The sequence below is a fragment of the Bufo bufo genome, chromosome 9 (assembly GCF_905171765.1).
Source record: "Bufo bufo chromosome 9, aBufBuf1.1, whole genome shotgun sequence".
Lineage (NCBI taxonomy): Eukaryota > Metazoa > Chordata > Amphibia > Anura > Bufonidae > Bufo > Bufo bufo.
In genome coordinates this window covers 146,460,953-146,485,944 of record NC_053397.1, presented here as the reverse complement: position 1 = coordinate 146,485,944, position 24,992 = coordinate 146,460,953, and the positions used below count along the sequence as shown (strand labels likewise).

Here is a 24,992-nt window from a genome sequence, read left to right as displayed (position 1 = left end):
GGGGATCTGTGGGTGGCGCTGTTATGGAGAGGGGGATCTGTGGGTGGCGCTGTTATGGAGAGGGGGATCTGTGGGTGGCGCTGTTATGGAGAGGGGGATCTGTGCACTGTTATGGAGAGGGGGATCTGTGGGTGGCTCTGTTATGGAGGGGGGGATATGTGCACTGTTATGGGCATAACAGTGCACAGATCCCTTTCCCCATAACAGTGCACAGATCCCTTTCCCCATAACAGTGCACAGATCCCTTTCCCCATAACAGTGCACAGATCCCCCCTCCCCATAGCAGTGCACAGATCCCCCCTCCCCATAGCAGTGCCATAGATCGATCCCCCTACCCATAACAGCCCCGGCCCTGCTGCTCACAGCATCACTCACTGCATCTTAATTTTACCTTACAATCGTGAGGCTCCAGTAACTAACAACTCTGCAGGCAGAGCGGAGGGCGGCGTAACGTCACTTACTCACGTGACGCACCTGCTCCGCCCACTTTATGAATGAAGGAGGCGGAGCAGGCGCGTCACGTGAGTAAGTGACGTTACGCCGCCCTCCGCTCTGCCTGCAGAGTTGTTAGTTACTGGAGCCTCACGATTGTAAGGTAAAATTAAGATGCAGTGACAAAGTAAACCGCCCGCCCGCAGATGGTGGGTGACAAATCCCACACCCCATATTTTCGGCCGATATGTAACAATATCGGCCGAAGTGGATTAGGTGCATTTTCGGCCGATATTTTCGGCTGCCGAAATTTCGGTGCACCCCTAAATCAAAGTTTATATTGGCAGTCAGTTGCAATATTGATAAGTCCTTTTTTGAAATTACTTCAACAATTCTTAAGGCTGTATTACACAGCCCAATATAAAAGGAGATTGAATTGGTCCTTCCCAGCAATATTACATCTAGCAATCTCCTCAGTATAGGAATGAGTGATAGTTATGCCATCGCTCTTCCCTATACTGAATCATTGTTTGCTGGTAGCAGATCTTGAATATACACTGCGATCTGCCACCTGCAAACAATTATTTTCTAACCTGTCACAAGATTTGGTCTGGCAGTCGGCAGCAGTATTAGACTGCCAGATGATCATTAGCGAGTGCTACTACAAACGCTCGTTAGCAATCATCTGCCAAAAAAACGGCATGTGTAATACAGGCATTATCCACTGAACTTGAAAGTCCATGTATAGTTTCGGCTTGTATTTCATTAGGGGATGCCAGTATTGCTTCATAAGGGGTTGCTGTTTCGAGGTATACTGACAGACACTCTTAGATCTTCCTTTTAAGGGTGACAGAAGCTTTCCTTAAAGGGGTTGTCCGGATTCTGAGCTGAACTTGGACATACCCACATTTTCACTCAGGCATGCTTCAATGCTCTTTTGCCCTGCGCTGAATGGCGCAGATAAGACTTTTTTTTAGGAGATCAGCCTAGCAGTCGCTGTGGAGAGCCCGGTGACGGCTAGGGCAGTGCTAAAGCCTGGCCATCAGAGCTGGTAATGTCACCGAATACACTGCTAGGCAGAAGCCTCCACCTAGCAGTTTAAAAACAAACAAAAAAAAAAAGGCCCTTGCCCTGTGCAATTCAGCACAGGGCAGGGGAGAGCATCGGAGCATTTCATGCTCCAATGCTCATATCAGCGGGCCGGCGGGGTGAAGATGGGGTTATGTCCGGGTTCAGCTCTGAACCCGGACAATCCCTTTACAGGGGTTTTCCGGGATTTTGATACTGATGACCTATCCTCAAGATAGGTCATCAGGATCTGATCGGTGGGGGTCTGACACCCGAGCTCCTGTGAGCGCCGTGGCCTTCTCGGTGCTCACCGAGCACAGTGCCGTACATTCACTTTAATGGGGCTGAGCACGATAGCAAGCACAGCTGCTATACAATGTACTGTGCGTTTGTGAGTACTGAGAAGGCTGCAGCGCTCCTTATCCAGCGACCTCCTTACCCAACTATTTGTTCACCTGATTAAAACGCTGTTTTTCTTTTGTTTTTCAAAGGCTCCTTTCCAGAGTTATAATTTTTCTTGTTATGCAAATTAGGCTGTCACCATTGCACCCAAGCTATGCTCCTTTTTGTGGCCACTCCCTCCCTCAAATCCGAATTTGCAGGAAAGCGTATCAACTCGGGAATAAAACACTCAGATCAACTAAAGTGTTTTAATCAGGTGAAATACAGCTGTGTCTCTGCAACTAGTTCAGTAGTGAGGTTGCTGGTGACAGACTTTCTTTAAAAAAATAAATTATCCTTACGCTTGCTAAACTTGCAAGTTATAGAACTTACAAAATTACTTTAGTTATCCAAGGTGCTGTGATCTGAAGATATCCTTCATCCCCAGCACCTCTTTCTCTCTGGACAGTCATCAATGCTGTCTGTGAAAGAGGTTGGATGACTGGCTCATTTTACTAGCTAAGCCAGCCCCCTTCTCAGTCTATACAATGGCCTTCACTTTGGAGGGAGCTGGCATAGCTATCTCTTGCACACACAGCACTGATGATGTGCCAACACATGAAATGCTGTTCTGTATCAAGCACAAGATATTAGTGGAGGTGACTGAACCAGAATAGATATCTTCAGATCGGGGCATTTGCATAATTATACTGTGTAAGGCCAGGTTCACATCTGCATTGTGAGCTCCAGCAATGTCATCTGGGCACTGTATCCGGCATACATGCCAGCTTTCCGCCAGACAAAATTTTTTACATGCAACATTTTTCTTCCGGCCAAAATTCTGCATATGTGCAGCTGGATTACCACTGGATCCGATTACAGTGCATTGTGCTATGTGTGATATGGTGAACTCCGGCAGTCTGTTCCTCCACTGGATCACACAGATGTAAACTCAGCCTTGTTTAATATATACATTTATTATTTATTTTTGCCTGTACCTCTCCCTTTTAATGTAATTTGTACATTTGTATCTAACAAAAATACAAACCATTCAAACAACCCTTTATACCCTTGCATAATGTGTACAGTGGTGTTTAAATATGTGGATAAACTCTGCATTTATCATGTGCTACTTCACTGCAGCCTCCTGACCAGTGCTCACCAAAGTATTGTCTGCTTCAGTCATACATGACACATTCCTGCATGTTTTGGACCAAACTTAAAGCGATTGTGTCATCCTGGACTTTGATGGTATATCGCTAGGATATGCCATGAAATTCAGATAGGTGTGGTTCCCACCTCTGAGACCCACACCTACAGTCAGGTCCATAAATATTGGGTCATCGACACAATTCGAAAATTTTTGGCTCTATACACTACCACAATGGATTTGAAATTAAACGAATAAGATGTGCTTTAACTGTAGACTGTCAGCTTTAATTTAAGGGTATTTACATCCAAATCAGGTGAACGGTGTAGGAATTACAACAGTTTGCATATGTGCCTCCCACTTGTTAAGTAACCAAAAGTAATGGGACAGAATAATAATCATAACTCAAACTTTCACTTTTTAATACTTGGTTGCAAATCCTTTGCAGCCAATTACAGCCTGAAGTCTGGAACGCATAGACATCACCAGACGCTGGGTTTCATCCCTGGTGCTCTTCCAGGCCTCTACTGCAACTGTCTTCAGTTCCTGCTTGTTCTTGGGGCATTTTCCCTTCAGTTTTGTCTTCAGCAAGTGAAATGCATGCTCAATCGGATTCAGGTCAGGTGATTGACTTCACCACTTCTTTCCCTTAAAAAACTCTTTGGTTGCTTTTGCAGTATGCTTTGAGTCATTGTCCATCTGCACTGTGAAGCACCGTCCAATGATTTCTGAAGCATTTGGCTGAATATGAGCAGATAATATTGCCCGAAACACTTCAGAATTCATCCTGCTGCTTTTGTCAGCAGTCACACCATCAATAAATACAAGAGAACCAGTTCCATTGGCAGCCATACATGCCCACGCCATGACACTACCACCACCATGCTTCACTGATGAGGTGGTATGCTTAGGATCATGAGCAGTTCCTTTACTCTCCATACTCTTCTCTTCCCATCACTTTGGTACAAGTTGATCTTGGTCTCATCTGTCCATAGGATGTTGTTCCAGAACTGTGAAGGCTTTTTTTAGATGTCGTTTGGCAAACTCTCTAATCTGGCCTTCCTGTTTTTGAGGCTCACCAATGGTTTACATCTTGTGGTGAACCCTCTGTATTCACTCTGGTGAAGTCTTCTCTTGATTGTTGACTTTGACACACATACACCTACCTCCTAGAGAGTGTTCTTGATCTGGCCAACTGTTGTGAAGGGTGTTTTCTTCACCAGGGAAATAGTTCTTTGGTCATCCACCACAGTTGTTTTCCGTGGTCTTCCGGGTCTCTTGCTGAGCTCTCCGGTGCGTTACTTTTTTTTTTTAAGAATGTTCTAAACGGTTGTTTTGGCCACGCCAAATGTTTTTGCTATTTCTCTGATGGGTTTGTTTTGTTTTTTTCAGCCTAATGATGGCTTGCTTCACTGATGGTGACAGCTCTTTGGATCTCATCTTGAGAGTTGACAGCAACAGATTCCAAATACAAATAGCAGACTGGAAATGAACTCTGGACCTTTTATCTGCTCATTGTAATTGGGATAATGAGGGAATAACACACACCTGGCCATGGAACAGCTGAGAAGCCAATTGTCCCATTACTTTAGGTTCCTTAACAAGTGAGAGGCACAAATGCAAACTTGTAATTCCTGCACCGTTCATGTGATTTGAATGTAAATACCCTCAAATTAAAGCTGACAGTCTGCAGTTAAAGCACATCTTGTTCGTTTCATTTCAAATCCATTGTGGTGGTGTATAGAGCCAAAAATGTTAGAATTGTGCCGATGTCCCAATATTTATTGACCTGACTATCTCTAAAACAGGCACCCAAACGTGAAGGAGAGTGCACCGCGCATACACTGTGTGCTCTCTATTTATTTCTATGGGGCTTCTGAAAAAAGCCAAGCAAGCGAGCGAGCATGAATGTTTTCAGAAGTTCCATAGAAAAAAATGGAGAGCGCAGTCACTGTTACCCCCTCCATTCACCTCTGTGGGACTGCTGGAAATAGGGTTACTGCAGCTCAGCTCCCTCTTAGGTGAAGGAAATATATGAATGGACTTTATACAACCATCTAATATACAGTACTTTTGTTTCATTTAGTCACCATTTGCAAGATATGAGTTTGCCTTAAAAGAATAAGCACAGTTGTTCCAGGCAATGAGCTAAGCAGATCAGCAGCAGCTGCATAAATCTTTGGAAGTTTGCCTCAGTCTGGCAATAGGCATGGTGTGGGGAAGGTGGTTAGTCCCTATGTTTAGATAAATTATACTAATTGTGTCATGTGGATTATAGATGGATATTTGATTTTGCATGGTTTTCCTTTTATAATGCTAATTTTTTTGTATTCATGTTTGATTTATGGGCACAAGTGATTTCCAGGTGCCAAGCCTCCATGTGTGGACACTATTTACCAATAACTTAGAAATATACGTATAATAATATATATATATATATATATATATATATATATATATATATATATATATATATATTATATATAAAATTAGGAAAAGTGTAATTTATACAGTGATTAAAGGGGTTTTTCTAAACTTTAATACTGATGATCTATCCTCTAACACCTGGGACCCCCGTTGATCAGCTGTTTGAGGAGGCACTGGTGCTCGCAGTAGAACTGCATCCTTCTCGCTGCTTTTCCTAGGCCAAGTGACGACACATTCATCTGTCACGTGACCTAGGAGCAGTTCAGCCCTTTAAAGTGAATGGGGCTGAGCTGCTATTCCAAGCACAGCTGCTATACAACTTATGGTGCTCTACATGGTAAGCACGTAGATGGCCGCAGCGTTCACAGGAGTGCTGGTGCCTTCTCAAACAGCTGATCATCAGGGGTCCTGGGTGTCAGACCCCACCAATCAGATACTGGTGATAAAATGTTGGAGAACCCTTTTAACCCCTTAAGGACTTAGGGCGTACCGGTACGCCCGATTTCCTGAATCCTTAAGGACTCAGGGCGTACCGGTACGTCCTAAGTTTAAATCGAGATTGCGGAGCTGCGGGGGTTAATCCGAACAGGATGCCGGCTGAAATCATTCAGCCGGCATCCTGTCACAACGCCGTAAAACACATTTATCACTGATTAAAAATGAAAAAAATAAAATTCCCTACACATGTTAGGTATCGCCGCGTCCGTAACGACCTGATCTATAAAACGGTCATGTTACTTTCCCCACACGGTGAACGCCATAAAAAAATAAAAACTATGAGGAAATTGAAATTTTGCCCACCTTACTTCCCAAAAAAGGTTATAAAAGTGATCAAAAAAGTCGCATGTACGCCAAAATAGTACCAATCAAACCGTCATCTCATCCCGCAAAAATCATACCCTACCCAAGACCCAAAAACTGAAAAAACTATGGCTCTTAGACTATGGAAACACTAAAACATGATTATTTTTTTTTTTGTTTCAAAAATGAAATCATTGTGTAAAACTTAAATAAATAAAAAAAAGTATACATATTAGGTATCGCCGCGTCCATATCGACCGGCTCTATAAAAATATCACATGACCTGACCCCTCAGGTGACCACCGTAAAAAAATAAAAATAAAAACGGTATAAAAAAAGCCATTTTTTTGTCATCTTACGTCACAAAAAGTGTAATAGCAAGCGATCAAAAAGTCATATGCACCCCAAAATAGTGCCAATCAAATCGTCATCTCATCCCGCAAAAAATGAGACCCTACTTAAGATAATCGCCCAAAAACTGAAAAAACTATGGCTCTTAGACTATGGAGACAATAAAACATTTTTTTTGTTTTAAAAATGAAATCATTGTGTAAAACTTAAATAAAAAAAATTGTATACATATTAGGTATCGCCGCGTCCGTGACAACCTGCTCTATAAAATTACCACATGATCTAACCTGTCAGATGAATTGTGTAAATAACAAAAAAGTGTCAAAAAAGCTATTTCTTGTTATCTTGCTGTACAAAGTGTAATATAGAGCAACCAAAAATCATATGTACCCTAAACTAGTACCAACAAAACTGCCACCCTATCCTGTAGTTTCTAAAATGGGGTCACTTTTTTGGAGTTTCTACTCTAGGGGTGCATCGGGGTGGCTTCAAATGGGACATGGTGTCAAAAAAAACAGTCCAGCAAAATCTGGATTCCAAAAACCGTATGGCATTCCTTTCCTTCTGTGCCCTGCCGTGTGCCCGTACAGTAGTTTACGACCACATATGGGATGGGGTGTTTCTGTAAACTACAGAATCAGGGCCATAAATATTGAGTTTTGTTTGGCTGTTAACCCTTGCTTTGTAACTGGAAAAAAAAAATTTAAATGGAAAATCTGCCAAAAAAGTGAAATTTTGAAATTGGATCTCTATTTTCCATTAAATCTTGTGCAACACCTAAAGGGTTATCAAAGTTTGTAAAATCAGTTTTGAATACCTTGAGGGGTGTAGTTTCTTAGATGGGGCCACTTTTATGGAGTTTCTACTCTAGGGGTGCATCAGGGGGGCTTCAAATGGGGCATGGTGTCAAAAAACCATACGGCGCACCTTTCCCTCTACGCCCTACTGTGTGCCCGTACAGCAGTTTACGGCCACATATGGGGTGTTTCTGTAAACGGCAGAGTCAGGGCAATAAAGATACAGTCTTGTTTGGCTGTTAACCTTTGATTTGTTAGTGGAAAAAATGGGTTAAAATGGAAAATTAGGCAAAAAAATGAAATTCTCAAATTTCATCCCCATTTGCCAATAACTCTTGTGCAACACCTAAAGGGTTAACGAAGTTTGTAAAATCAGTTTTGAATACCTTGAGGGCTGTAGTTTATAGAATGGGGTCATTCTTGGGCAGTTTCTATTATGTAAGCCTCGCAAAGTGACTTCAGACCTGTAGTGGTCCCTAAAAATAGTTTTTTTGTAAATTTCGAAAAAATTTCAAGATTTGCTTCTAAACTTCTAAGCCTTGTAACATCCCCAAAAAATAAAATATCATTCCCAAAATAATTCAAACATGAAGTAGACATATGGGGAATGTAAAGTCATCACAATTTTTGGGGGTATTACTATGTATTACAGAAGTAGAGAAACTGAAACTTTGAAATTTGCAAATTTTTCAAAAATTTTGGTAAATTTAGGAATTTTTTTATGCAAATTTATTTTTTATTTTTTTTACTTGATTTTACCAGTGTCATGAAGTACAATATATGACGAAAAAACTATCTCAGAATGGCCTGGATAAGTCAAAGTGTTTTAAAGTTATCAGCACTTAAAGTGACACTGGTCAGATTTGCAAAAAATGACCAGGTCCTTAAGGGGTTAAGCCTTATTTGTGTATAACCAGAAAACCCCTAAAATACAGTTTGCTTGTTGTCTCCATAATTTCACACTATTTAGTACCACAGTGTGGTTATTCTATTGGATCGGATAGTGTACACAACACTTTCACCTTTTGGAAAGACACATTCTTAGGACAAATGATTTCTTTATTTCTTAGAGGCAGTCCCACAAAAATTATTCTCTGACCTGTTAGAAAGTTATATGATGTAATATGTAACAAAGATAATCTTCTTACCAGTGACTGTATTTGTGAGTTATAACCTCCCTTCTGATCCTAAGCTGTGGCATCTGACCAACTTCTCTGTTCATTCCTGAGGCTGACATTGAAGCTTCTAAAGGAATACTGACTTCCTGTCCACACATACGATGCTGTGTTATTTGGAGGGGCTGAATGTTGGTCACATGACACAGCTGAGGATCAGAAGGGAGGTTATAACTCACAAATGCATTCACTGGTAAGGAGATTACCTTCACTACAGTTTACATCATGTGCTTCTTTACATGGGTATTCCCTTCATTTTTAAAATATTTGTCTTTTGGGAGATATCCAGTGTGATTCACCCTGTCTCTATAGTGGTTTATGAAGCATTTGTAATGGTTACGGCCTTTTCTGCCGTCCTACAGAGGCAATCATGCTTGTCTAGCTCTTGCTTGGTATACAGTCCTGATCAAAAGTTTAAGACCACTTGAAAAATGGCAAAAAATCATATTTTACATTGTTGGATCTTAACAAGGTTCCAAGTAGAGTTTCAACATCCAACAAGAAGAAATGAGTGAGACAAAACATTTTTTGAGCATTCAATTAATTGAAAATAACGATTAAACTGAAACAGGCTGTTTTTCAGCTGATCCCAATTTTAGGACCACATGCCTTTTTAAAAGGCCAAATCTGTGCAAAGATGTGGATTCATTGTCATTTTCTGTCAGGTAGTCACACGTTGTGATGGCAAAGGCAAAAAAACTCTCCCTTTTTGAACGTGGTCGGGTTGTTGAACTGCATAAGCAGGTCTCTCACAGCGCGCCATCGCTGCTGAGGTGGGACGCAGTAAGACAGTCATTTGGAATTTCTTAAATGAACCTGAGGGTTATGGAACAAAAAAGTCAAGTGGAAGACCCAAAAAATTTTTCATCAGCACTGAGCCAGAGGATCCAATTGGCTGTCTGTCAATTTGGGTCGAGGATCGTCCAGTGTCTTAAGGCCCTTACTGGTGCTTACTGCAGCCCCATAACCATCAGACAGCATCTGAGACTGAAGGGCTTCAAAAACAAAAAACTTCTTCAAAGACCTCGTCTCCTTGAACGCCACAGAACTGCTCGTTTGGACTTTGCAAGAGAGCACCAAACATGGGACATTCAAAGGTGGAAGAAAGTTTTATTCTCTGAGAATTTTTTTACCTTGATGGTCCTGATGGTTTCCAGCGTTACTGGCATGACAAGCAGATCCCACCTGAGATGTTTTCTACGCGCCACAGTGGAGGGGGCGCCTTAATGGTCTGGGGTGCTTTTTCCTTCAGTGGAACAATGAAGCTTCAGGAAGTGCAGGGGCGTCAAACGACCGCTGGCTATGTCCAGATGTTGCACAGAGCATTCCTCATGATTGAGGGCCCTCGTCTGTGTGGTAACGACTGGGTTCTTCAACAGGACAACACTACAGTACACAATGCCCGCCGGACAAGGGACTTCTTCCAGGAGAATAACATCACTCTTTTGGCCCATCCTGCGTGTTCCCCTGATCAAAATCCAATTGAGAACCTTTGGGGATGGATGGCAAGGGAAGTTTACAAAAATGGACAACAGTTCCAGACAGTAGATGGCCATCGTGCGGCCGTCTTCACCACTTGGAGAAATATTCCCATTCACCTCATGGAAACGTTTGCATCAAGCATGCTGAAACGAATTTTGGAAGTGATAAACAATGACGGCGGAGCTACTCATTACTGAGTTCATGTTTGGAAGTTAGATTTCTGTTTTGGGGTGGTTTTAGTTTTTTTTTTGTTTTTTTTTTGTTTTTTTTTGTAGGTGTGGTCCTAAACTTTTAATCATCTGAAAAACAGCCTGTTTCAGTGTATTCATTGTTTTCATTAAATTGACTGCTCAAACAATGTTTTGTCTCACTCCCATTTCTTCTTGTTGCATGTTGAAGCTCGACTTGGAACCTTGTTAAGATCCAGCCATGCTAAATAGGATTTTTTGCCATTTTTCAAGTGGTCTTAAACGTTTGAGGACTGTATTTTTGAGACAGGCCAGGTTCTCAGGAGCATGCATTGCTGAGAGCATGTGCATGACTCCGTGCCCGGCCACCTTCTTGCACTGCAGTAGGAAGTAAATAAGGTGATTTCTGGCATGCGTAGTAGCTAAGAATGCATCCTATTCTCTTTAACACTTCTAACAGTCACATTAAAATTGGAAAAACCCTCCCAAAAATGTAACTTTTTTTATTGTAGATTATTTTTTTTTGCATTAAATCTTGGCACACAACTTGGGACACAATTTTTAACCCATTAGTGACAAATAATAGTTTCCCTCTTTTTGTTCCTGCAGGCATAACTATTTTTATATTTTGTTTTGTGGGATTAGTTGTAGGTTTTTTACTAACCCCATTTTGGGATATAATATATATCTCTATATATATCTATCTATCTCAAAACTATGAAGTGGAATTTATATACATAACAAACAAGTGTGAAACAACTGAAAATATGTCATATTCTATGTTCTTCAAAGTAGCCACCTTTTGCTTTGATTACTGCTTTGCACACTCTTGGCATTCTCTTGATGAGCTTCAAGAGGTAGTCCCCTGAAATGGTTTTCACTTCACAGGTGTGCCCTGTCAGGTTTAATAAGTGGGATTCCTTGCCTTATAAATGGGGTTGGGACCATCAGTTGCGTTGAGGAGAAGTCAGGTGGATACACAGCTGATAGTCCTACTGAATAGACTGTTAGAATTTGTATTATGGCAAGAAAAAAGCAGCTAAGTAAAGAAAAACGAGTGGCCATCATTACTTTAAGAAATGAAGGTCAGTCAGTCAGCAAAGTAAGGGCTATTTGACCATGAAAAAGAGTGATGGGGTGCTGCGCCAGATGACCTGGCCTCCATAGTCACCGGACCTGAACCCAATCGAGATGGTTTGGGGTGAGCTGTACCGCAGAGTGAAGGCAAAAGGGCCAACAAGTGCTAAGCATCTCTGGGAACTCCTTCAAGACTGTTGGAAGACCATTTCAGGGGACTACCTCTTGAAGCTCATCAAGAGAATGCCAAGAGTGTGCAAAGCAGTAATCAAAGCAAAAGGTGGCTACTTTGAAGAACCTAGAATATGACATATTTTCAGTTGTTTCACACTTGTTTGTTATGTATATAATTCCACATGTGTTAATTCATAGTTTTGATGCCTTCATAGTCATGAAAATAAAGAAACTCTTTGAATGAGAAGTACTGTGTGTGTGTGTGTGTGTGTATATGTATGTATATATATATATATATATATATATAATGTGTGTATATGTATGTGTATATATATGTATGTATGTGTATGTGTGTGTATATATATATATATATATATATGTATATGTGTGTGTGTGTATATATATATATATATATATATATATATATATATACATATATATATATATATATATATATATATATATAAACATAAACTTTTATTTTTAGGGGGAAAGAAAAAAATCTTAACATTTTGTGAACTTTATTTACAGTGTTCACTGTGTGGTAAAAATAACAACTTTATTATATGGGTCAGTACATGGTAATGCCATATTTCTATATAGATAAGTGGTTAATAGAAGTGATGTCCATGTCCCTTTCCATTTGGTACATTGTTTGGTTGTGTTCTTCCTGTTCTGTGCCCTGGGCTTCTTTCTTGGGTTTTGGTGGTTTCTTGACTGCTTCCTCCTGCTTAGTGTGTGCCCGTGGGTGTTACAGCACTGACACCCAGCATTCACTGCACGCAATCACAGCAGCATCCACTTGATATTTTGCAGAGCATTGCAGAGATCCAGTTGTCATCAGCAACAGCTGTAGTGGAAGAAACTGCAGGGTGTGGATTTTAGACAGCCCCTTCTATCACAAGCAGGGAAGGTCTGTTGAGGTTGCTCCTTTTCCCCCTGCTTAGAGTATCTATACTGCAAACAAAGGAAGGAGTTGTAGACTGACCACCCATATTCCTAGCAGCGGGTACCAATGGAACCTTCTTGCATAGGCTACTTTCACACCAGCGCTTTCAATTTCCACTATTGAGATCCGTCATAGGATCTCAATAACGGAGGAAAATGCTTCAGTTTTGTTCCCATTCATTGTCAATGGGGACTGAACTGAACGAAACAGAATGCACCAGGATGCATTGCGATCCATTTGGTTGCCTCCCCATGACGTGCACACAAGTGAAGCAAGAAGCGTTTTTGAGTGCGTCCTGGGATGCGGAGCAAGACGGATCCATTATGACTCACAATGTAAGTCAATGGGGACAGATCAGTTTTCTCGGACACGATAGAAAACGGATCAGTCCCCCATTGACTTTCAGTGGTGTTCTTGACTGATCCGTCATGGCTATTTTAAAGATAATACAACCGGTTCTGTTCATAACGGATGCAGACCGTTGTATTATCATGACAAAAGTGTTTTTGCTGATCCATGACGGATCCAGCAAAAACGCTGGTGTGAAAGTAGCCAAAGCCGGATGGAGTGGCCATAGAACAACATTGGGAAAGGAAGGGACTCCCTTGATCACACAGGATTGTAGCAACCACCACTGAATCCCATTAACCACAAATGTCCCTGTAAGATCATGTGGTACCACAGTATGGGGCAGATTGAGGAAGTTGTCTAAATGCAAAATTGTCTTTGTTGCTCATATCAACCATTCACAGCGTTGCTTATATTCTTCAGTAGCAGAGTACACTGCAAAATGTTTAATAGCACTGTAGCTTGAGGGCAAAAAAATTAAAAAGTGAAATGAGAATACATCTTTGAGTCAGATATTGTTTTTGCCTTTTGTTGCAATAAAGATTAGTCTTTAATATGGTACCTAAAAAGTACCAGTATTTTAAAAATATATTTCTTTTTGAGTGATAAATGGGCAGAGATTAGCGTAGCAAAAGAACAGTTGTAACGGTACAAAATATCTAATTAGTTTAACGTTCATAGTTGCTTTAACACCCAAGAGCAAAGTTTACAGTTTCAACTTTCGCACCTTTTCCATCCTGCATGTTTTTTTTCTTATGATCATTTTAGCACCCTGTCAGCCCATTTCTGGAGTAGCACATCCCTATTGAGCAAAATCTAGCATTAGTATTTAGGATGCTCTTTTACAGCATGGGGGGGGGGGGGGGGGGAGGAGGAGGAGTTATTTTGCCTTGTCTGAATGGAAAAATATATATTTGTGCTATTACAATAATGTGTTGTACTAATGAAAGTCCATTGGAATTTCAGTGTTGTGTCTCACCATTCTGGAGTGCAATCAGATCAACTGATGCAACTGTGATCTAGATTGAACTATGACTTTTACTGTACTGTTTGGTATTTTAGAACTTTTGGGGTAATTTTGTCTCTAATAAGCAATTTCTTTTACAGTCTGCCGCAGCATCTCTCCTTGCAAATACAGCACCGTTGACGCTCATGACATCACCGCTATCCGTAACAAACCCAAATGTGACGACAAGCCCTCTTGGTCCATTTGGCATGTTGGGCGGACTGGTACCGGTCACCATGCCTTTCCAGTTTCCTCTGGAACTGCTCAACTTTGGGAGTGACACTGCTGGTGCAGTAACATCCCCAGGTTCTACCTCAGCAGCTTTCCACCACAATATCACACAGAGTAAGAATTGTGTTGTTAATCTTTAGCAAATTTTTTAATAGGTGCAATAAACTTCAGATAACACTTTGTCTTAAGGTCACACAAGTCCTTTTGTCATGCAGTATGAAGGGTTTGTTTACACAACAGCTTTTTCTGGGAAAGCTTTTATCGCATAAGCCCCTTTGACCAGAGGCATCCCACATGCATATTGTCATTGTCTATATTAAATGACTCTGTTGCCTAAAATCTGAGAAGAGGTTTACTCACACTGGTTTGGTCTTGGTCTAATGTTTTTATGAGGGTTTTACACAGTCTGTGATTTCCACTGCTTATGTTTTATGGTATTGTAAATTACGGCACCCATGTAATCGCCTAAGGGTAGACTATTTGTCTGTGACTATAGCCACCATCCCACAGCAGTAGCCAGGATCAGAGAAAATGCTGATCATGACTGTTTAACCCTTGTTATATAGTGATCAGTAGTGATCACAAGCAGGGAAGAGGGGGGGGGGGGGCGTGGATTCTTCCTGGTGATGGCAAATGCCAGGGTCCGCTCTAGGCTAATCAGATACCCATGGGACTTTTCTGTACAGTTTCCTGTTAAGATTTACCAGGCAGCAATGCATTGGAATATGGGATGAAGATTTGTAAATAAAATTTAATAAAATGTCTTAATGTTTTGCACATTCCACTTAAAGAAAAATAAGCTATTAAACGAGCCACAAAGTGTTATTAGCCATGTGGCAAATAGAGCCTAAGAATGAAAATAACGGAATTGGTTATGAGTTCACTGTATTCACAAGGGGAGCAGTCTCTCAGGCGGTAACATACAGTCAGGTCCAAAAATATTGGGACATCGACACAATTCAAACATTTCTGGCTCTATACACCCCCACAATGGATTTGAAATGAAACGAACAAGATGTGCTTTAACTGCAGACCGTCAGCTTTAATTTCAGGGTATTTACATCCAAATCAGGTGAACGGTGTAGGAATTACAACAGTTTGCATATGTGCCTCCCAATTGTTACAGGACCAAAAGTAATAATCATAAATCAAACTTTCACTTTTTAATACTTGGTTGCAAATCCTTTGCAGTCAATTACAGCCTGAAGTCTGGAACGCATAGACATCACCAGACGCTGGGTTTCAGCCCTGGTGATGCTCTGCCAGGCCTCTACTGCAACTGTCTTCAGTTCCTGCTTGTTCTTGGGGCATTTTCCCTTCAGTTTTGTCTTTAGCAAGTGAAATGCATGTGCATTCAGGTGATTGACTTGGCCATTGCATAACATTCCACTTCTTTCCCTTAAAAAAGTCTTTGGTTGCTTTTGCAGTATGCTTTGGGTCATTGTCCATCTGCACTGTGAAGCGCCGTCCAATGAGTTCTGAAGCATTTGGCTGAATATGAGCAGATAATATTGCCCGAAACACTTCAGAATTCATCCTGCTGCTTTTGTCAGCAGTCACATCATCAATAAATACAAGAGAACCAGTTCCATTGGCAGCCATACATGCCCACGCCATGACACTACCACCACCATGCTTCACTGATCAGGTGGTATGCTTAGGATCATGAGCAGTTCCTTTCCTTCTCCATTCTCTTCTCTTCCCATCACTTTGGTACAAGTTGATCTTGGTCTCGCATGTCCATAGGATGTTGTTCCAGAACTGTGAAGGCTTTTTTTAGATGTTTGGCAAACTCTAATCTGCCCTTCCTGTTTTTGTGGCTCGCCAATGGTTTACTTCTTGTGGTGAACCCTCTGTATTTACTCTGGTGAAGTCTTCTCTTGATTGATGACTTTGACACACATACACCTACCTCCTGGAGAGTGTTCTTGATCTGGCCAACTGTTGTGAAGGGTGTTTTCTTCACCAGGGAAATAATTCTTCGGTCATCCACCACACTTTTGGTGTTGCTGAGCTCATCGGTGCATTCCTTTTTAAGAATGTTCCAAACAGTTGTTTTGGCCACGCCTAATGTTTTTGCTATCTCACTGATGGGTTTGTTTTTGTTTTTTCAGCCTAATGATGGCTTGCTTCACTGATAGTGACAGCTCTTTGGATCTCATCTTGAGAGTTGTCACTGATAGTGACAGCAACAGATTCCAAATGCAAATAGCACACTTGAAATGAACTCTGGACCTTTTATCTGCTCATTGTAATTGGGATAATGAGGGAATAACACACACCTGGCCATGGAACAGCTGAGAAGCCAATTGTCCCATTTACTTTTGGTCCCTTAACAAGTGGGAGGCACATATGCAAACTGTTGTAATTCTTACACCGTTCACCTGATTTAGATGTAAATATCCTCAAATTAAGGCTACTTTCACACCTGCGTTCAGGTGTCCGCTCGTGAGCTCCGTTTGAAGGGGCTCACGAGCGGTCCTGAACGCAGCCGTCCGGCCCTAATGCATTCTCAGTGGAGGCGGATCCACTGAGAATGCATCCGTCTGCCAGCGCTCAGCCTCCGCTCCGCTCAGTGAGCGGACACCTGAACGCTGCTTGCAGCGTTCGGGTGTCCGCCTGACCGTGCGGAGGCGAGCGGATCCGTCCAGACTTACAATGGAAGTCAATGGGGACGGATCCGTTTTGAAGATGACACTATATGGCTCAATCTTCAAACGGATCCGCCCCCATTGACTTTCAATGTAAAGTCTGGACGGATCCGCTCAGGCTACTTTCACACTTAGAAATTTTTCTAAGTTATAATGCAGACGGATCCGTTCTGAACGGATGCAAACGTCTGCATTATAGGAGCGGATCCGTCTGATGAAACATCAGACCGACCCGCTCCGAACGCTAGTGTGAAAGTAGCCTAAAGCTGACAGTCTGCAGTTAAAGCACATCTTGTTCGTTTTATTTCAAATCCATTGTGGTGGTGTATAGAGCTAAAAATGTTAGAATTGTGTCGATGTCCCAATATTTATGGACCTGGCTGTATTTTGTATTAGCATTTTGTTTGACATCTTCTTCAACTCTAATCTTTAGAAATAAATTTTTTTTGTACAATTGTCCTATAATTTAGAGTTTTTGATAATCTGGAAACCTATGGGGCAGATTCAAAGAATGATAGTATTTTCATTTACTCAATGAAAGTGGATATAGGAAACTTTGTATTCAGGAAATTATGCTTCCTTCTCTTTTCAGACACCTACTGCTTCCTCTCCCATTCATTTAAAATGCACATGTAGACAATTGGCCAATCATTTAGGCAATTAATGACGGTCATATTTAGTGACATAAACCTGATGACAGACAAGCATATTCATGCAAATTTTTTCATGTCCATATTTGTTTGCATGTGATTTGTGTACTTGCTTAAAGGGGCTCTTGTCGGAATATTTATGCTGTCTCCGATTGACAGTCTATATTATTTATGTGAATAAATTAGAATCTGTAATGAAGGAGATTTTAATCTATTATCATAAATACCAAGCTAAAACAAGCTTGTGATCTGCGTTGAATTGAAGACAAAACCCAGTTACAGACAAAATTATATATATAATTTATTAATACAATTTTTTAGTGCAAAATAATATATAATATATTAGGAAAACTCAAGATAATTTCACTGAATATATTCTAATTACAGATATCTTAATAACTCCTTAACCGTATCCTTGATCTCTCCCAGCCAACAGATGGATCAGATATCCAGAAAATTTCCTTATACATATAGATATTTTCAACCATATATAACTAGAACAAAATCAGTTCTTTAGGTTCTTCATACTGAACAAAATTTAGATTTTGATACTGCAGTTACAAGATCAAACTCAATTCCGTATAAATCCTACCTACACAGTATGGTTAATACAATATGTATAATATAAAGCTACCGTATAAAAATGTATACTATACCGGATGATTTGACTGAAAAGATCAACGTCACGGTTCAGGGATACCACCGGGATTTTCAAATAAATGGAGAGATGGATGGAATTGCTTGGATAGTAGGATAGCTATTGAGATGGCTTCCCCAGGTATCAAAAAGTGGATGTCTGGTTTAAAAGATGGATTTCAAAGATGGATCCTTCTGTCCTCAAGATGACCATCCCAAGCTGATTTCAGAAGCTCCTGATGATGATAATCCTCTGTATTTCCATACCCTCTTTTTTTATTCCATTTTAGAAAGGGCTTGGTCAAGTTTTATCATTAACTAGTGGCATTGTTTGATAACTAATTGGACCTCCCATAACAAATTTTATACCTTTAAACCTTAATGTTAACTAGATGGCACTAGTACTCCATATAAAAGTCGATGCACTTATCTCTCTCTTCTGTATATTCTCTTATTCATTTGACTGAGATAAACTTTAATGTTTTAGACAAAACCTTGAGGAGATCTGAAATAGACAATGACTTTTGTATTTAGGCAAACGTCTAGTTCTTCCTCTTAATCTTCTGACCAGACCTAATTAATTCAAGATACACATTACCACACTCAGGTCTCGGGAAGACTCAGTATTTATTTGCTTTTAACTAGGGCTGCACGATATGGGAATTTTGTGCGATTGCGATTAGGGCCCTAAAAATTGCGATAACGATGTGCGATGCGATATTTTAAGGGAATTGTGCTAGAGGTCTATTTGCTTGGATTTTCCCATATGAGCCGCTGACGCGGCTGGGTATGACATAGTTATGGGGGATCTGTGGATGGCGCTGTTATGTGGGGGATCTGTGGATGGCGCTGTTATGTGGGGGATCTGTGGATGGCGCTGTTATGTGGGAGATCTGCGGGGGACGCTGTTATGTGGGGGATCTGCGGAGGACACTGTTATGAGGGACCTGCGGAGGGCACTGTTATGGGGGACCTGCGGAGGGCACTGTTATGGGGGATGTGTGCTATGACACATGGGGCCACGAGGGGGGCCAGCATAAGACACACATATAGCATCTTATGCTGGTCCCCCTCATGGCCCCATGTGTCCCTTCATGTGTCCTAAACTGCGCACATAACTCTCCTATTCATAAAATGGCCAGCCTCTGTACTTTCACTATGAATGCACTCACACTGCAGAGAGCGGGCCGGCCGGCGCGTGACTGACGTCACTGTCACGCTCCTCCCACTTAATTCAGGAAGCAGGAGCGTGACTAAGTGACTTCAGTCACGCGCCGGCCGGCTGCCTCGCTTGCTCCCGCTCGTCGCTGCAGTGCATTCATTGTGAAAGTAAGTACAGAGGCTGGACCTGTTATCAATAGGACAGAGGACTTTTTTTTATCAATAGGGGCCCCTTCATATATAATAATCGCGGCATTTTCGGCTCGGCCGAATCGCCAAACCGCATTTGCCGATTATCGCGATTCGATTATTTTTGCGATATATCGTGCAGCCCTACTTTTAACACCTCTCTCCATTCAAGAAATCCTTAAAGGGAGTCTGTCACCAAAATATGACGTTATACACCACTTACATGGCTCTCTAGAACACCTATCCATGATTCTAATGGTACCTTTGTAATTTTCTTCTGAGTTTCACCCGCAGGAAAAACGCAGTTTAATCCATATGCAAATGAGGGCTCGCAAGTGCCCGGGGCGGAGTTCTGTGTGTAGGAGCCCAGGCTGCTCTGCCTTCTTTTTACATTACTCCTCCCCAGCCTCTTCCTTGGCCTGCCCTGCAAGTCCCTAGCGTCATCCACAGGACCGGCCGATATCCCGCGCGTGCGCAGTGCACCGCCGGTTCGAGCATGCGCACTGTGATGCCAATTGTGGGCATGGCATCGCTACATGTAGTGCGCATGCGCCAGCACAGGCATGATACCAGTGACTAGGGGGCAGACCAGAAGCATACAGGAGGACTGGAGGCCGGCGCATGCGCACTACATGTAGCGATGCCGTGCCCACAATTGGCATCACAGTGCGCATGCTTGCATCGGCAGTGCACTGCGCGGGATATCGGCCGGTCCTGTGGATGACGCAAGGGACTTGCAGGGCAGGCCAAGGAAGAGGCTGGGGAGGAGTAATGTAAAAAGAAGGCAGAGCAGCCTGGGCCCTGGGCTCCTACACACAGAACGCCGCCCCGGGCACTTGCGAGCCCTCATTTGCATATGGATTAAACTGCGTTTTTCCTGCTGGTGAAACTCAGAAGAAAATTACAAAGGTACCATTAGAATCATGGATAGGTGTTCTAGAGAGCCATGTAAGTGGTGTATGACATCATATTTTGGTGACCGACTCCCTTTAAGGAAAGATCATTAACTTGTGCTAGTTTTCAGTCATGTATTTTGGAATTACATAGGAATAACTACTATAATTTTAACTTTAAAATTGAATATATCTATAAGGACCACTAATATATATATATATATATCACACATATTTCAATCGATGATAAAAAATATCAAAATCCACTCATACATTGATTAATATAAAAACCCCAAAGAAAATTTGTCTTTCTATTCACTGAGAATCACCAAAACTCACATTTATTTATTTACATTGCCTTATCTAAATAAATACTTTTCATTAGACCTTGTGAAACCACCTTCTCACAAAAGCAGACTTGGGTAGACACTTTTGTACAGATTGTTAATCTGAAGTTAGGGATTCTAAGTCCAAAAGGTTTTGACATCATCCTGACCTTTCCAAATAAGGCAAAATGGTTGTTCTTAATGTTCATGTCCATACATCTTTATAGGCCTTATTCTATGGACTCTTTTTTTATACCCAATAGTTCTGACACTCTCTGGGAAAGATAAAAATGAAAATACTGAAAAAACATGTTATAAAAAAACCTCTTAAATGCCTTTATTTATTATGACTTGTTTAGTCTAGGGGGACAATTAGTGAAGGAGCTAAAATGGTGGCTGTTAGATTTATAATCCTAAAATCCGTCCTTCACGTGACACTGCAGGACGGCCGGTGTGAGAAAGCAAAGCACAGAGCCCTATGTAAAGTCTGACGGTCTCAGCACTGTTAAGCTGTATATTATGTGCAGATTACGGCTGAGATAACTGCTCAGCTGTATCCCTGTGCTCCAGAAAGGAGTTTACCTCATCCCGTACTCGGAGGCTGAAGAGTAGGAATGAGAAGAAGATGCGCTGATGTGGGGGAGGAGCAACATTAGAAAACACCTCCGCCTGTGAGGTATGGGATAAGGAAACTCCTTTCTGAAGCAGTTATCTCAGCTGTCATCTGCACATAATATACAGCTTCACAGTGCTGAGACTGGCAAACTTTACATAGGGCTATGTGCTCTGTTTTCTCACATCGATTTTATGATCATAAATCTAAAAGCCGCCATTTTAGTTTCTCCACTGGATGTCCCCTAGACTAAATGAGCCATTCTAAATAATTAAAGGCATTTAAGAGTTTTTTGTAATGTTTTTTTCTGTATTTTCATTCTTCTTTCCCGGAGAACCCCTTTAATTGAGGATCGTTCACTGTATTTAGACAGCAACGATTTACATAAAACACAACTTTTTTTTTTTTTTACATTCACATTGCTGATAGATTACACAATGTACTCTTACATTTCCACAATAGAATATGAACAAAACATAATTAGTTCGTACACAAACATTTTCACTAAGATCATTCAGACATTACATACACTTACACTACACTATTATCATTCAACATGAATAGTTAGTGTTTAGTAACGATTATCTGTTTGTATAAAATAAATGCACCTTAACTTTGAATTCACCCCTCAAATCTTTCTTCACTGAAGATGGGCTGCCTGCTCACTGAAGGATCAGATTACTTAGAACAGGAGTGAGTTACCTCTTGCACTCCAGCTGTTGTGAAGTATAACTTTCTGCATGCATACTTCCTCTGCTCTTCTAGGAACGTTCATAGAACCGAATGGAGCATGCTGTGAATTGTAGTTTCCCAACAGCTGTAGTGCCGAAGGTTGCTCACCCCTTACAAAGAAATCTTTTGAGTGGGGGTGAAGGTGCAACAGAGAGGTGCTGCTACAGAGACTTTGTTAGTGATATACTGTCTCATTTAACTGCTGGATTCACATCTACTCTATTGAGTTATTATGTGTAATGTCCTCCATTACTGTTGCGGCTTCTAAGAATGTGCTACAGAAAGGTAGGGAGCAAATTATCCTAAAAAAAAAAAAAAATTGTTACAGCTTTAAGAATTCATTGTATTCTTTTATTAATATTGTGATTCTGGCATTGTTTGTTTTTGTTTCTGAAGGGGACAAACAATTGGAGTGTCACAAAGTTTCTTAAAGGCATAGTTGAGGATTTTGTTATTGGTGACCTATACTCAGGTGGGACATCAATATCTGATTGGCAGGGGACAAACATACCGCACTCCTGCCGATCAGCTGTTTCAGAAAAGCTTCAGAGCCATAAGTACACCGCTACATCCATTGTGTAGTAGACAGAGCTAGTTACAGCCGTGCTGCTCCTATTGACGTCAGTGGAAGCAGTGTAGAAGTAACCAGCTATTTTAACTACGCAGTGGACAGATCTGTTTATTTTCAGCACTGGAGCTACACTAAAACATATACGGAGTATAGGCCATCAAAATAAAATACTTACCGTAAGTACCCATTTAAAGCATGCCTACATTTTTTTTATTTTTTTTTTCACTGTATTTCGTTCATCATTTTATCTCTCTCAGATTTACTAAAAGGATTACAGGCCACCCCTACGCACACACCTACCATCTCCCACTCCGCTTTGCCTCCTCACATGCAACAAGGGTACACAGGTAAGGGGTCCAGTTACTGAACTTTTTTTTTTTTTTTGCTGAAATGTAGACATTTCTCAACTTTATAAGACAGTTATGACTATAGGTGGGATTTTTTTTTTCTAGTTCTTTATTTCTCTATTCCATAACTTATGAATAAAAAATATACTGTATAATTTGAGTAATCTCAGTGGCAGATGGATGTGTTTGCACTGTATTTCTTTTAATTTGTCTTAAAGGGGTTATCCCATGACTAATATGAAAATCAGAGTACTTTCACCAGTGTAAAACATTACCTTTACTGATGATTAAAAATCACCCAATTTGTGCCCTTAAAAAGCAATTAACAGTGAGGCTGGGCAGGACAAGGAATGGAAAATTGACTCGTCCTCACACTTGCCCTGCTATAGGCCCTGCCTAGCAAAACGGAATGGCCGCCCCGATGGGGGCGATCCCGTGTCAGGGACATATAGGGCCCATCAGGAGGTTCTTGACGAGGGATAGATGCTGCCACCCGAGAAAAGACCTAATAGGACTACAGTCCAATAGTAATGTCATAAGTCAATGCATGTATCAGAAAATAATAAAGTTACAACAAAAATAATCGCACATAATACATTTATGCTCCCAAATAAACCAGTGGCGTCCAGGTTTTGATCACCAGTGGAAAAGAATGGATCACCTACCATATGTCCCAGGAATGCAAACTTTGTCCTAATGCGTTTCTCTGAACCGTTCTCTGGGGTCAATTCATCAGGGGACCACATATAACAAAAAAAAAACTCCAAAAAGCAAACGTTGCAGGAATGGAGGCAATAATATGTGTGCGAATCAGATTATATTCTTGTAGTAATACCCAAATGATAATGGTTAATCTCATGGCCATAAAAGACCATTCCTACATATTTGGGACCAAGTATAATGCATCTGCATCATATACCACATGTCTACAGTGCTGCTACTACCTTAATGAGACTCTTTTAAAAATCTACCACACACCATTTAAATACTGATCAAAGTATGGCTTTCAATAAAATCGAAACAGCACGATAGGCCAATTAACATAACAATCACTATGACAGAAAGGGGAAGATATGATTATACTTCCCTAAATCCCAAATGAGATGCCAAGCCTAAAGAGGGTACAATAAGTGATTAGTCTGGGTCAACACGGGAGCATTGGTGGTGCAGTGGTGGCCATCTTGATGGAAAGTCTAGTCTCTGCCGGACAACCCCTTTAAAGGAAATCTGTCACCTGACCATCGATATTCATGTAAAAATATTGCCTAATAGCACATGGTACCTCATTTCCAGATGTATCTTTTTTCAGTGATTCTTGTTTTCTAACTTCAGAAAATTCACTTTGTTTGGTATGCAAATCAGCCAATAAAGTGCCAGGGCTCCTTCAAGTCAAAAATAATGCCCCTCTGGGCACCTTACTGGCTGATTTGCATACCAAGCAGTGGATTTTCTGAAGATAGAAAACAAGAATTGCAGCAAGAAAGGTACATATGGAAATTAGATACTATGCACTATTGGGCAATATTTTTTAATGAATAGCGATTATCCACGTGACAGATTTCCTTTAATTAAAAACGCAATAGTGAATAACTCAAGAGTGTATGTAAATGGACCCAACACCTGAGCGTGGTCACCACAATGCCCAAAAGAGCTAGAAAAATATAGTAATGAGAACTAAAAATAGACCTGCTCTCAAGTAGTTGGGTATAGGATTGAATATATAAATGAAAAATGGCAACAGGGTTATCCAATAAAAAAAAAAATATATATATATATATATATATATATATATATATATATTTTTATGCCCACAGTCCCCGTTGATTAGAGTAACGCATGCACTGTGGGTTGTAACCAGGTTAGGATCACATGCACAATGTACGGCACAAAATCCCAGAAGTGCCAGGAGCATACAATTGGACCGGGAGCGCAGCGTTGGCCCTGTAAGCAACTTTGAATACTGTACATTCCAATGAAAAAGTTGGTAATCTAATCAAGGAGGGGGTGGTGCGTAAAATGAAAAAAATTAGATAAAGCCTTAAAAATGCAATCCTAAGCCAAACATGCTGGGCCCTCACAAAATATAAATGTTAAAAATAATGGAAGGCAATATCGACATCCATAGAGATCATTATTTACACAGTGTCCGAGTTCAAAGCATTATATTTATGAATAATAGTGTCAGA

General features: G+C 40.9%; 1 protein-coding gene across 2 annotated transcripts in view; it reads left to right on the top strand.

The window, feature by feature from the left end:
* UBN2 (ubinuclein 2) overlaps positions 1 to 24,992 on the top strand; it is a 140,805-nt gene that overhangs the window by 97,544 nt on the left and 18,269 nt on the right. For both annotated transcript variants that reach the window (XM_040406645.1, XM_040406644.1), the window contains 2 exons: positions 13,908 to 14,151; positions 22,717 to 22,806. In XM_040406645.1, coding sequence (XP_040262579.1) covers positions 13,908 to 14,151; positions 22,717 to 22,806 — 334 coding nt within the window. The remainder of the gene's footprint in view (positions 1 to 13,907; positions 14,152 to 22,716; positions 22,807 to 24,992) is intronic.